This window comes from Herpailurus yagouaroundi, unplaced genomic scaffold, assembly GCF_014898765.1.
Source record: "Herpailurus yagouaroundi ecotype Mexico unplaced genomic scaffold, PumYag 205, whole genome shotgun sequence".
Classification (NCBI taxonomy): Eukaryota; Metazoa; Chordata; class Mammalia; order Carnivora; family Felidae; genus Herpailurus; species Herpailurus yagouaroundi.
In genome coordinates, this window is record NW_024412436.1 from 12,879,634 (window position 1) to 12,894,818 (window position 15,185).

Below are 15,185 nucleotides of genomic sequence, written 5' to 3' on the forward strand. Positions count from 1 at the left end.
GAATGCTATCCAGTTTTTCAAAACACAGAGAATTTAACTTCCATGATTTAAGTATATTACTAATGATTGTGTTATAACCATGATAATGGCTCAGAAGATATAAGCACAGTTGATGTGCTGTCAATCAGTTGCTTTGCCTCCATGTTCTATGTGAATCATTGCCAGTTAATTTTCAAATTAATTTTAGGCTATCTGCAAAGTCTGCCTTCTAGTTATTGAGTATTCTGAAGGTTTAGTAAAATCAATTGCTTTTTAGTGGGTAGAATCACTAACTATAAGTATGTTGGTAAGCTTGTAGTTGTAGATAAAATTAGCATCTTGAGAAACCAGTCCTGTTGGTGTTAATGAACACTTTGATGTAGAAGATATATAAGTGGTATTACGTTTTTCTTATTCTTACTGTTAAACCTCTTTTGAGATATCGTTTACATTGGCAGTAATGCAGAAAGGAAATGAAATATTTAAATCTATTAGTCTAACAGGTATTTGCTTCCAACACCTTTTAGAAGATCTGGGAAAATTTTTTCTTAGTTTAATATTCAAAACATCATTGCCACGAGTTTATTCTTCTGTACCAAACTTTGTTCCTTGTCTTTCCTAAGAAACACACTTTTGAAAAATAAAGTGGTAATGTTTAAGCTTCACTTATACATTCACGTGTTTTAAAAAGAGTATCATCGTAAATGGTATAGCTCAACTTTTATAAATCTACTCAATGCCATCTCAAAATATTACTCAAATATGTTTACTTATTTTAAATTTTTAAAAATAAGAACTACCTTGATTTTGTTTAATCTCTGGAATTTAGTTTTATTTTAAGAGCATACAGTTCCAAAAAGTATGGTAATTTTCATTATTCTCTTATTAGAATTGGTATTGGGTTAGGTTTTACGTCTAAACGTTTCCTCTTTTGAATAACCAGTTTTTACCTCCCGCAGCTCAGAAAATCGTTTTAAAATCTGTCCTCATTCCTGTGGTTTTCTTTGTTATTTATGAGTAAAAACTGTGAGGAGAAAAAGACTTTTTATAAGTGACCGTGATTCTAAAGAGGGGCCAAGAGGTATGTATTTGAGGCCTCAAGAGTTCCCATCAGAGTCACTAATTTCTGTCATGACGGATGAAACCCCGAAGGCACCATTTTCCCTTTGTTCAGTATCACACCGTCAACGTCACCGTTTCGCAGGGTCGTGAAACATGATGGTAAATGTTTCCGTGACCAACTGTGGGCGGAGGCAGGGGGATGGGTTTTTAGGCGTGATGACTTCCGCGACGTACGCCTCCCCGATCCCGGTGCAGGCAAGTGTAAGTAACAAAGCCGCCTGCCCAGCCCCTGGCCGCAGCCGTCAGTCCTGCTCCCGCTGCCGCCGGGACCCCTGAAAGCCGGCTCCCGCCCTCCTCGCACCGGCACCGGGCTTAAGGCCACCGCCCTCCCCGGTAGGAAGCCACTGTGTTGGCCGGTCAGCCCCGTTCGTCGGCAGCTTTGTCCTTCGTACGGGGCCTCGGCTCCGGTCTTCCAGTCACGCTTTTGTGTGACCGGCCAGAAGCTTCCGCTTTCTTAAGATGACTCAGTTCTTCATACTCAGCAAAGCCCCTACTCAGACACTTCTTTGAAACTTTATGACGGGGGCACCTGGAGGGCTCGGTCGGTTAAGTGTCCGACTCTTGGCTTCGGCTCAAGTCATGATCTCACGGTTTCGTGAGCTCGAGCCCCACATCGGGCTGTGCGCACCAGTACTGTTTGCATATCCGGTCCGTGTTCGTTGAACCCTTTCCCCCGCGGACTCGTCGTACTCAGCTTGCCATTACAGAATCTTACGGAAACTAGCAGGAGGAGATTTTCAGAAAGTGGGACCTTTCGGCCTTATTTCCAGCCCGGGTTTAAACTCCAGATTGATGATTTGAATGGAACACCTTCCCCATGCCTGTCCCTGAGCAAATTTGTGAACTGGGCAGAAATCGTCCAAGACTGTCATCTTCTTCTCTCTTTATTCCCCTCCTCCTGGTCAGAGTTCACTGGCAGGAGAAAAAGATAATGTAACTCAGGCTCCATGAGCATTAAAGCCTTGAGTGGAGGTGCCTCTGGTACAACAGAAAGAACACAATTTGAAGGCAAGGGTGGGATTCAGGCCTGGGTCTCCCACTTCGTAAGCTGTACGAGCTTTCTGAAACGGACCGCATCGCCCGCTCCGAGCTGGGGCGCGGCCGGTATGCTTCAGTCCGAGTGCCCCAATTTTTAAAATATCGAAGTGCTTTCCCAGCTGTGAAGTGCATATGTACAGTCTTTAAGCTGACCGTTCTCTTTATTGACTTGTCACTTCTGATCTAAGCATTGTCCTTGCTGTACAGCACATTCGAAACAAATTCCCCTGACCTCTTTTCCAAACTGCTTTCCTCGCCTTTTCCCTTTAAACACACGATCCTGGTCATTTTGAAAATTGCCAGACGGAACCAGTCATTGATCAGTATGCTCAGTCTTTAATGCTCAGTTTTTTTTTATAATTTTTTTTTTAACGTTTATTATTTTTGGGACAGAGAGAGACAGAGCATGAACGGGGGAGGGGCAGAGAGAGAGGGAGACACAGAATCGGAAACAGGCTCCAGGCTCTGAGCCGTCAGCCCAGAGCCCGACGCAGGGCTCGAACTCACGGAGCGTGAGATCGTGACCTGGCTGAAGTCGGACGCTTAACCGACTGCGCCACCCAGGCGCCCCTTTAATGCTCAGTTTTAACCCAACGTCTTTTGAGTCTCTAAAAACATTCGGTTAAAAGGGTGCGGCTGAGTGTGAGTGCTGGCATTTCTGCCGCAGAATAAGAGGGCGGAATTGCCTGCAGTGACAGACACAAAGCTGATAAGTCTGTTTCTTTTGCCTGCAAGTGATGCCTGGTAGAGGCCCAGATGTCGTTCTTACAAAGGGCAGAATTATCTCGAACCTGCAGGACATACCTCTGTGAAGGCCTCTGCACTTGTGGGAGATTTCTCTTGTGAAACACGAACGTTTCACGTGGACTGCAAGAACGTGGAGTAGAGACCGGCGCGCAGAGTGAGAGGTCGGCAGTGAGGCCTGCAGCATGGCGGTACCTGTGGTCATCTTTCCCTCTGTTTACGGTAAAGCGAGCGGTCCTGCTCTCGTGGAATGACGCTTCCCGGAGGTGAACGTTCAGGCTGAAGTGCGTTTTCCTCTCTTCGCAACAAATGTTACCGTGATTGTGCCTTACAGAAATTCGCTAAGAGCTGCACGCTGTTTGAAAGTGGTATGCTGGGTTTTTGTCGTTCCTGGCTTCTCCTAGACTGATCCCGTTGAGAACACGTGTGTGCGGAATCCGAGCGTCCGGGTTTGCATCCAGTCAAGGTCCACATGTCCTCCCACTTCTTGTGAAGCTGAGCCAGCTAAGGTGCCTCCCTGGGGTAGCCCCGCTCTCCAGCTTGTCACTTGTCAGAAAGAGGGAATCGAAAAACAAGTGAAAGCCGACTCTTGTTTGACTCAAATATATTCTGTAATAAGTCACGGTCTACTGGAGAGCATTGCATTATTATTATAATGTAAATAGGACCGTAAAACAAAAGCAGAAAATTGTCCCCCCCCAAGTTCAACCTAAAACAGACAAACACTTATTTCACTAGAAAGGTAGTCTGTATCTGAAGTAGAGGACTGTGTGGAGCAGAGGGCGGGGTTCTCTAAATCTTGGAATTATCAGATACAAACCTCGGAGGCACACAGCCATGTCAGGTGCAATTCTCAGATTTTAACTCTTCTGATCTAAAAAGATATGCGTAACTGCCACAAAGTAGAGCTTAAAATTAAAATTGCCATTGCCGGCCGCTGAACAGTTTACTCTAACTGCCCATCAGCAGTGGGCATTCGGCCGTCCCCTGCCTTGCGGTAGCACAAAACCACCACGACCACCACACCAGTGTTGTTCTGCACCCCACGTGAATGCTTTCAAACAGCCGGCTGGCCACTTTTCTCAGCAGAGGTCATTGTCTCAACGAGTCGGAAGGGCGTCGTGCCTCAGTGGGTGCGGCTCAGATCGCGTCCGCTCCTCGGACAGCGCTGCCGCCGCCCCTTTGTTTCCCGTGTCGTCTCTGGAGCAGATGGCCCACCTGGGAAGGCTGTCTGAAATGAAGGGATCCGTGGTTCGAGTCTAACTGGGTCTTTTCCAGCCCTGCGAGTGACGACCGCAGACCGCTTAAGTTGATGACGCTCTGCTTTGTCTCAGTCGTTGAGTTTATACGTTTTGACTGTTGAAATCTTTGGAGCGTAGAGAGAATAGCAAACGCCCGTGTGGCCACCGTCCACAGATGTAGCAGATGTGGACATTTTTGCCCTGCTCTTTGCCAATTTGTTTTCAGAGAAAGTTGAAACACCCTCCCCTGTACCGTTCCCCTTCCTCCTTCCTCAGACGCGTCTAAAGACCCTGCCATTGACGTACTTTCTCTTCTTCAGTTTTACGTTTTACTTCATCTGTAGACAGCAACCATACCTGATAACAGTTGCTCTACGTTTATGTTTTACACACAGGTTATCTGTATCTTCCTGTAACCTAACCGCTTTCATTCAACGTGATGCTTTTGAACTTTCCTCCTGCAGATACGTGTCCATTTAGTCCACTCGTTACAACCGTTACGTCATATTGCGTTGTATGAATATACCACAACCATGTATGCATCCTCTTGTTGTTGGAAATTTGGGATATTTAATAATGTCATATTATTGGATATCTGTTTCCAATTTTTGTTGTCATAATCAGTGCTGAAGTGAACATTCTAATAGCTGTCTGCTTTTGTGTGTGCAGAGTGTGATTAGCTATGTACCTGGGAGTTGAATTATTGGATTGTATGGTATGTGCATTCTCAACTTTAACTAGATTTTGCCAAATTATTTTCCACAGCGGTTGAACCAATTTTCACTCCCACCAGCAATGTGTGAGAGTTCCCCATTTTCCCACATCTTCACCAACCCTTGGTACTGTCACACATTAACTTTTGCCAATTTGATGGGTATGGAGTGGGATTTTTAATTTGCATTTCTCTGATCTTAGTGTCAACTCAGCATCCTTTTGTATGTTTATTGACCACTGGTGATTTGCCTGTATATGTCTTTTGTCTGTTTTTCCATTGAATTGTTTCTTTTGTTTTGTAACTGTTCTTTATATACTCTGGATACTAATCCTTAGCTGGCTTATATGCACTGCAAATACTTTCTTCCCATCTGTAGCTTATTTTAAAATTTTATTTGGTATCTTTTTGTCTCGCAACAGTGTTTATTTTAAAGTAGTCTTATATATATATATCAATCATCTCCTCTATGACTCCCGTTTTTTTCATGCATTTCTAAAGCAATTCTGCCCTCTGCAGCATTTATAAAAGTTTTCTTCCATATTTTTTCTGAAAGTTTAAATTTTTTTTTATTTTACATGTTTAAGACCTTAAGCTGAAATCGGTTGTTACAAATTATGTGAAATGGGGTTCTAAATCCGTTTTTCTCAGGGGTTCCTGGGTGGCTCAGTCAGTTAAGTATCCTACTCTTCATTTTGGCTCAGGTCATGATCTCACGGTTTGTGAGATCAAGCCCTGCATCTGGTGCTGCACTGACAGCACGGAGCCTGCTTGAGATTCTCTCTCCTTCCCTCTCTGCCCCTCCCCCTCTTGTTCCTTCTCTCTCCCTCTCTCTCTCTCTCCCTCCCTCTCTCTGTGTCTTTCTCAAAATAAACTTTAAATAAATAAATCTGTTTTTCTCATATGAACAACTAATTCTCTTATATTTCCCTCATTGATTTGTAAAACTTTCTGCTTTATATAAATGGATCTGTTTGGGGGTTCTTTAGTCTCTTCTTCTGGTTTTGTTTTTTGGTTTTTGGGGTTTTTTGTTTGTTTTGTTTTTTGGTCTGTTCCTGCACCAGCGTCACATTGTCTTGATTACTGTAAGCCTGAAGTAATTCACCTGGTGTGATCGGCCACTCCCACCCACCTTATTCTTTTTCATTTTCTTTTTTTCACCCTTTAGTTTTACATATAACTTTTGTGATCAGCTTGTCAGATTCCATATGGGGCTTTTGATTAATTGCGTTGAATTTATAGATTCATCTGAGGAGAATTGACATCTTTGTGGTTGGGTCTTTCCATCTGTGAACATGATATGTACATATCATTTAGATATTCTTTTATATCCTCCGATAAAGTTTCATTTTTTTTCTTTATTAGTTGACTTCAAATTGCTTGTTAGATTTGTTCCTAGGCATAGGTACCTTGAAGAATGGGATCTTTTCCAAATAGTATTTTTATTTGGCATTGCTGGTCTTTGTGAACTCTGTTAATCTTGTCTCCAACACCCTTACTTCATTCCTTTTTATTCAAAACTTCTCTTAGATTTTCTGTGTAAATTCTAATGTCAATTTTGTTTCCTGTTGTTTTTTATTAACTTTCACATAGGTAGTGTTGCTCTCTTTTAGTTCTCATGTTTACCTTTTTCGGCATTAATTTATAAATAGGGTTGAAAACTTTTTCAAGCTATTTAAAGGTAAATTAAATTTTGGGCACCTGGGTGGCGCAGTCGGTTAAGCGTCCGACTTCAGCCAGGTCACGATCTCGCGGTCCGTGAGTTCGAGCCCCGCGTCAGGCTCTGGGCTGATGGCTCAGAGCCTGGAGCCTGTTTCCGATTCTGTGTCTCCCTCTCTCTCTGCCCCTCCCCCATTCATGCTCTGTCTCTCTCTGTCCCAAAAATAAATAAACATTGAAAAAAAAAATTTTTTTTAAATAAAAATAAAAATAAAGGTAAATTAAATTTAAAGGTAACCTCACAATTAAGCAGAAAATTCTGAGAAACTCCATTCCATTCTAAGGTTATTAAGCATATAAAATATTCGGTTTAATATAGTAACAAAGACAAAGACCATCCATTTTTGTCTTATTGTTTTAAAATATTCTGTAACTTTGTTCAAAGCTAGCTTTTTCCTCTTGCCTGCTTGCTTCGCATCCTAAAGTAATTCTTTGTGCCTTTTTTTTTAAACTTCGCTAATTAAGTGATGTCTCTTTTCCAGTAAAATCACTGGTTCCTTTCATTAAAAGAAATATCTTACACAAATACCTATAGAATAAAGATATGACTTTTAACTTTTAAATTTGCATGTTAAGTTCTGAATTCCAATAATATTAAACAGTCTAGCTTCCTTCTTTGGAAATTGATTTCTGCACAAAATCCCATTAATCATTCTCTCTCTCTCTCTTTCTCTCATCCTCACTTCCTCATTCTACACACACGTGCACACATGCACATGCACACACACATACACACACACTTAAACACAAATCCAGTGAATTGTGTTCCATATATGTAACATACATTCTGTATATAGAAGTTAGAAGTTAAAAGACTTCTAAATATTTTGATTATAAATCCTACTTTAAAAAACTCAGGAACTTTTAAGAATTAATGGGGGCATATTCAGATGAACTCGAAAATTAATATCCTCATTTTTTATGTAGACTACATGCTGTGATGTTTTTGTTTTCTTTGTGGATTCTCTTTTCTAAATCATTTCTTTTTAAATTTTGAGACAATTATTTTTTTGCTAATTGAGCAACTGTTTCGTTTGTAGATGTCGCAGGCTGAAATTTAAATTATCAACACTATGAGAATTTTAGCTTCATTGAGATATTATTTGCCTTATTGATGTCTTGCTTGGCTTTATTTACTTTGATTTATTTTTAGAGATGTTTGAAATAGATGGAGTGTTTCATGATCTCTGTTTCCTCTCTTGCCCCCGGATTCAGACTGTAGACAGTACTCCTCTTCCTGTTCACACACCGACCTTAAGGAAAAAGGGATGTCCTGCTTCAACTGGCTTTCCAGCTAAGGTACTCAATCTAGATACAAGCATGATGGGTTCTGAAAAAAAAAGTACTAATAATGGGTTTCTTCTGCTTTTTGTATTGTTGTAATTTGTGCTGTTGGTTCCCTCACAATCACACACATAAAAAGCTTGGAAAGAAAAGAAAAGAAATTGTATATGAATGGAAATAATCACCACCTGGAAAGGTAGGACGAGTGTTGCAGACCTTGTTTTCTTTTTATTCCGTCTTTCTCAATTTTTTTTCATTTCAGTCTAAATCAAAAATGACAGTTGAGAATGGGAGGGCTGTCTTGAAGTGCACGGTTTAGTTGGTTTTATTTATTTGGCGAAAAAGCTGACAAGTTGGGAGTATTACACCTTTTCTTTTTTAAGCATTTCTGAGTTTTTGAAACATTTCTGTTTTTGAAGTATATTCTCCTTTTACTTCATGCTGTTAAATATTTTTTTCAAATCAGTTATGGGCACTTAACGAATTGAAGGGGAAATAAAATAATTGAGAAACCAATTTTTCCAAAATCCCAAACAACTTTTTATTATTATTCTCATTTTAAAATATAAAGTCTGGAATCCATAGTAGTGGAGGAACAGACGACTTGAGTATACCGTACACACAGCATTAGCTTGCACACAAACACATTTTTGATTAAGGAGAAAGACTACAGACTTGAAGAGTTCAGAAGAATGCTGGATTTGTGTTTTGCCAGTTCTTCGGGGTTACGCTTTTTTTTTTTTAATACGCAGTCTCATTTAACGTTTATTTATTTTTGAGAGAAACAGAGCGTGAGTGGGGGTGGGGTAGAGAGAGAGACAGAATCCGAAGCAGGATCCAGGCTCTGAGCTGTCAGCACAGAGCCTGACATGGGGCTCGAACTCACGAACCGTGAGATCATGACCTAAGCCGAAGTGGGATGCTTAACTGACAGAGCTACTCAGGAACTCCAAAAATGTTTACTTGTTTTGAGACAGAGAGAGAGCAGGTGGGGGATGGGCAGAGAGACAGGGAGACACAGAATCTGAAGCAGGCTCCAGGCTTTGAGCTGTCAGCACAGAGCCCGACTCAGGGTTCAAACCCATGAACCGCGAGATCATGACCTGAGCCGAAGTCGATCGCTCAACCCACTGAGCCACCCAGGCGCCCCTCTAAGTATTTGCTTTTAAATAATATCTACTATTAAAGTTAGATATACAATTAACAAAATAAATGTATAATTGAACATAACTCGAGAAGGTTTAGCGTTCTAGAAAACACAGATTGGCATTTGTTGCTTATCTGCATAGTTAGTTCATGTAGGTAATACAATAAATGGAAATTTCTCATGAAGGGAGATTATTGCTTCTATGCTTGCTCTCTTTTTTGTGGTCTCCTTGCTTCCGTTTTCCCAAATTGAACATCTTGAAGTCTGTTACTGTGAGGAATAGTGCTTAGAGGACTCACTGTAAAGAAGATGTTGAGGCCGCTCATGGAAGAATTTAAGACTGAAGTTGACAAGCCACTGAGAAAGAGACATGTTTAGTGAGAAATTCAGCTGAATTACTGTTGTTTCATTCTATTCATTGTAACTAAGACTGAAGTATTGGTTATGGTAGAACATGAAGATTTAGTTGCTTAGCTCAAGCTCCTACAAAGAAATTCTAGAAATTGGAAAACTTGAATGACCTCCCTCCCCAGAATGTAAACCTTGGGCAGACCAGAGAATGAGAGACAGGTTGGTGGATCCGAAAAGCTAATGAGATACACAGAAGTATAACTGGTATAAAAGAAATACAATCTGCATAACCTATGCTAGATAAAGCAAAATTTTGAGGCCAAAATATGAATTTAAAATAAATAGGCACAATACGTATCTCAAAGAGACTTCAAAAAAAAGTATATTGGTAACAGGGAGTGGGATAAGGCAGCTGTGAAGAAAAACAATTTGCAAGTGCTCACATGAAAATATAACTGCTGACGTAAAGTACCCAGCAGACAGCCTCAGTGGAAGGAACAGACTGGATATAGCAGAAGAACAAGTTAGCGAGGCGGGAGATGAGATGGCTAGTCTAAGACGATGCGTGGTAGAAATAGTTTCAGTATCTCTGTAGTAGGACTTTCAAGGGGAAAGAAACAAATACAGAGTTAGAAGTACTGGAAGAAATAAATCACCTAAAATTTTCCAGCACTTAAAGCTGAAAAACCTCACATCGAAATACATCATTATGTGCTAGAGAGAATACATTTTTAAAAACTCACACTTAGACACATTATAGTCAAATTTAAGGATATCACAGATCAAGAGAAAGTTCAAAGTGTTAGAAGGAAAAGAACTGTGAACCCTAAAATATTAACCCAGCTATAATATCAACTATGAGAGGAAGTTAAAAATATTTTCATGTGTACAAGAATTTAGTTTATTATTGAAAAAAAAAAAAAAAACCTCATTGAAAAACTCTCATATACACTAACAACAAACTACCGGAAAGGAAATTAAGTAAACAATCCCATGTACAACTGCATGGAAAAGAATAAAATGCCTAGGAATAAATTTAATCAAGGAGATAGATCTGTTCACTGAAAACTATCAGACATTAATGAAAAAACTAAAAAGACACCAATAAATGGAAAAAATATTCTGTGTTCATGGATTAGAGAAATTAATGTGGTTAAAGTGTCTTTAGCACATGGCAATCTGTAGATTCAATACAGTTCTTATCAAAATTCCAGCAGCATTTTTCACAGAAATAAGGAAAACAATGCTACAATTTGTGTGGAACCACAAAAGACCCCTGAACAGCCAAACAGTCTTCAGAAAGAAAAAGCTGGAAGCGTCACACTTCCTGATTTCAAACTGTGTTACAAAACCATAGGAACCAAAATGGTATGGTGCTGGCATGAAAACAGAAACATAGATCAGTGGAATAGAATAGAGAGCTCAGAAATCAATATGCATATGCCTGTTTATTGAACATACATATGATCAATTAATTTATGACAAAGGCACCAAAAATAGACAATGGGGAAAGGATCATCTCTTCAAGAAATGATATTGGGAAAACTGGACAGTTACATGCAAAAGAATGAAACTGGACCGCTTTCTTATACCATACACAAAAATCAATTCAAAATGGATTAAAACCTTGAATGTAAGACCTGAAACCACAAAACCCCTAGAAGAAAATAGTGGGTAATCTCCTTGAGCACTGGGCTTAGCAGTGATTTTTTGGATTTTTTTTAATGTTTATTTATTTTAGAGAGAGAGTGAGCAGAGGAGGGGCAGAGAGAGAGGGAGACACAGAATCTGAAGCAGGCTCCAGGCTCCGAGCTGTCAGCACAGAGCCCGACGCGGGGCTCGAACTCACAGACCGCGAGATCACGACCTGAGCTGAAGTCAGACACTTAACTGACTGAGCCACCCAGGCGTCCCGATGACTTTTTGGATTTGATACCAAAAGCAAAGACAATGAAACAAAAGCAAAAGTCAGTGAAGTGGAACTACATCAAACTGAAAAACTTCACAGCAAAGAAACCCATTACCAACATGAAAAGGCAACCTACAGAATGAGAAAAAATACTGTAAATCATGTATCTGGTAAGGGGTTCATATCCAAAATAGAAGAGCACTCCTGCAACGCAATAGCAAAAACCAAAAACGTAATCCAGTTGAAAGATGGGCGGAGGACCTGAATCGACATTTTCCCAAAGAAGATATACAAATAAATGGCCAACAATTACATAAAATGGTGTTCAGTATCACTAATTGTCAGGGAAATGAAAATCAAAATGACAATGAGATATCACCTCATGCCTGTTACGATGGCTGTCATCCAAAGGACAAGAGATACCAGGTGTTGGCGGGGATATGGAGAAAAAGGAACCCTCGTGCACTGTGGGTGGGAATGTAAATTGGTGCAGCCACTGTGGAAAACAGCATGGAGGTTCCTCATGCACTTCAAAATAGAAGTACCATGCGGTCCAACAACTCCACTTCAGGGCATTTATCTGACGGAAACAAAATCACTATCTGAAAGAGATACCTGCACCCCCATGTTCAGTGCAGCATTATTTACAGTAGTCAAGACATGGGAATAATCTACGTGTCTGTTGACAGATGAATGGATAAAGAAAATGTGGCACATGCACACACACACACACACACAACACACACACACACACACACACACACACACACACACACACACTGGAATATTACACAGCCATAGGAAAAAGGAAAGTCTTACAATTTGTGACAACGTGACATGGGTGGGCTTCGAGGGCATTTTGTTAAGTGAAATAAGAGATAGACAAATACTGTATGATCTCACTTATGTGTAGAATCTTAAAAATCTGAACGCCACAGAAATGGAGAACATATTGGTTGCCGGAGGTGGGGCTGGGAAATTAGGGAAATGGCTGAAGGAGGCTAAAAGGTACAGACTTACAGTTATAAGGTAAGTAAGTTCTGGGGATGGATGGAAAGCATGGTGACTCTAGTTAAGAACGCTGTATTGTATATTTGAAACTTGCTAAGAAAGTAGATCTTTTTTTTTTTTTTTAATTTTTTTTTTCAACGTTTATTTATTTTTGGGACAGAGAGAGACAGAGCATGAACAGGGGAGGGGCAGAGAGAGAGGGAGACACAGAATCAGAAACAGGCTCCAGGCTCTGAGCCATCAGCCCAGAGCCCGACGCGGGGCTCGAACTCACGGACTGCGAGATCGTGACCTGGCTGAAGTCGGGCTTAACTGACTGCGCCACCCAGGCGCCCCAAGAAAGTAGATCTTAAACGTTCTCCTCACAAGAAAAAAACAGTTGCAACTATATGAGGTGATGTGATGGATGTTAACTTACGGTGATCATTTTGCACTACATACATCCACCAAGCCATTGTGGTAGACACCTTAAACTGACATGTTTTATGTCAGTCATCTCTCAGTAAAACTGGAAGACAGAAAAGTAAGTATTCTTAGAGGAAGTACTCCATCAAAAAAGATGGATAAAGCCACATGGCCGCTGTGAGAGATTTGGGAAATAGGGTGACTAGTATCTCAGAGAACTTTCCTGTGATCTACAAACATAAGGACCCTCGCTCTACAAAGTGGAAGGGAAAGGAAATGCAGATTCAGAGCAGTCCAGAATTAAGTTCGAGGCAAACACAGTGGAGGTGAGTGTGAGGGTCAGATGAGGTGAACATGGTTAGGCATTTGTCTCTCCTTGGGAAGCGCTGCGGAGACAGCATAGCGTGGTCGTTACCGTGGCAGGTTCCCAGCAGGGTCTCCCGAATTGCACGCTCCGCTCCGTCACAGACTCTCTGGGTGGACGGACTCAAGCGAGTTACGTACCTTTCCCTGCTTCATTTCTTCATCAGAAAACGAGTACAACCATAGGACCCATTTCACTGGATTCTTTGGAGTTTTAAAGAAGCTTAATATTTGTAAATACCTTAGAATAGTACCTGACAGAGTAGTATTGTGTAAACGTTTAAGTATTGGCAACTTGATGAGGAAAGTGAGCCCAAGTGTGGATCTCAGCAGGCTGGAAGAAATAAACAGAAGACGAGCACATAAAATGTGTGATTTTCATACCTGCAGAAAGAATGCTATTCAGTGAATGACGGCAGGAAAGAGAAGAAAACATGGTGGCCTGGTACCGATAACCGTGCAGTGAATTGTCTCAAATCCTAATGGCTTAAAAAAAGATGTTTTTATGACGCTCCCAGTTTTTTGGGTCTGAATTTGAGAAGGGCTCCCCTGGGAAGTTGTCACTAAGGGTCTGCCGTGGAGGGTGGCCAGCTGTCAGCCGAGGCTGCAGGTGTGTGCAAGTTCGGCTGCGTGTCCAGGACGGCTCCCTCCGGTGACGGACAGCTCATGCTCGTGGCCTGTCCAGATGACGGCCTCAGCCTTCCTACGTGGTGGCTGGCTCTCCAGAGTGGGCGCACCACGAGAACCAGCGAGAAGCCGCGTGGCTGAACGCAAAGGTGTGCGCAAGGGGGTAAAAGCAAAGGAACGCAGATGTCACAGATACACACCATGATGTGGAGTTTAAGGTGTAAAACGTCAAGGGGCATGAAAGGGGGCAGTGTATACCAACAAAGGGAATAATAGACAAAGAAGATCGTGATCGTGAATGTGTATGGGCCTGACAGTTAAGCCCCACGCTACCTGAAGCAAGAACTGAGAACTCGGAGAAGCAGGGTAGAGACAGATTGGAGATTTTGATCCACACTGATCATACCGACAGCATAGTGGGGCAAACGCAGGGCAGAGGATGGAGGGTTAGTGCCCACAGGCACCAAGAGCTCTTACAAACCACAGAATGAAGTGTGCCTGAGGTAACTGGCCAAAAGCCTGGAATAAGCAGATGAGAAGTCAAAATGACTGACACCGAAAAGATGGTCAGGGGGCCTGGGTGGCTCAGTCAGTTAAGCCTCTCACTCTTGGAATTGGCTCGGGTCATCATCTCACGGTTTCGTGAGTTTGAGCCCCGCATCAGGCTCTGGAGCCTGCTTGGGATTCTCTCCCTCTCTCTCTGCCCCCTGCCTGACTCATGCTGTCTCGGTCTCTCTCAAATAAATAAAAGAATTTTTTTTTTTTAATGAAAATAAAAAGGTGGTCAAACTTACTAGAAGTTGGGGCAAAGCGGTTTAAAGTAATAATGAGTGGTCTCTTAGCATTTGTGGTGTACGTGCCCTTGTTATCAGTAGGATACTATGACGCATTACAGGTGCCAGTGTGATTCAGTTCCACCTTTTTAAATGCAATGTAAAAAAAATTTGATGAAAAATACGTGTCAGTGAGTCTTTAGAATCCAGTGAATGGAGGATTCTGGGAACTTGGTCACCACGGCAGCAAGGTTTTTAAATCTCTCCATGAAAACAGACCAACTGAATAGATATGAAAACTTAAAAAAACAAACAAACAAACAAACAGATGGGACCTGAACAGTAGATGAGAAGATTTTCCCATGAATTCCAAAACTCAAACTGATAGGGGGGAAAAAAAAAGTCATCTGAAGACTCCCCATTTTATTAAACATCGTGCTAGAAAAAACAGAGGTGAAGCAGAGGGATTCATGATAATCCCAGAGCCAGAAAACCACAAGCACGAGCACACGCTGCTGGGCATCTCAAAGACAGAAGACACAGAAGTGAGTTTCCAGCCTCCACTCCTTCCTGCAGCGAAGGGCAAGGGAGTAGACACGGTGAGAAGGTGGTCCAGTGCTATGATTGTAAGGTCTCGGAACCAGCTGGTCAGAATGTCCTTCCAGATGGCAGCCCCAAACTAAGGAGGGCTGGCGGGGATTGGTTCAAAACTGAGCCAGACAGGAAAGGAAAGAGAAGGTTCAGACAATGAAGGAGAGTG

At 41.6% G+C, this 15,185-nt stretch overlaps 1 protein-coding gene and 1 long non-coding RNA gene across 10 annotated transcripts in view; both read left to right on the top strand.

The window, feature by feature from the left end:
- The window catches only part of CDC42BPA (CDC42 binding protein kinase alpha), a 247,697-nt gene that overhangs the window by 194,639 nt on the left and 37,873 nt on the right, over positions 1-15,185 (top strand). For all 9 annotated transcript variants that reach the window (XM_040451888.1, XM_040451895.1, XM_040451889.1 and 6 more), the window contains one exon: positions 7,771-7,854. In XM_040451888.1, the coding sequence (XP_040307822.1) occupies positions 7,771-7,854 (84 nt within the window). The remainder of the gene's footprint in view (positions 1-7,770; positions 7,855-15,185) is intronic.
- Positions 5,636-7,373, top strand: LOC121015143 (uncharacterized). Its single transcript, XR_005783656.1, has 2 exons — positions 5,636-6,517; positions 6,772-7,373. It is a non-coding gene; the product is annotated as an uncharacterized LOC121015143 (long non-coding RNA).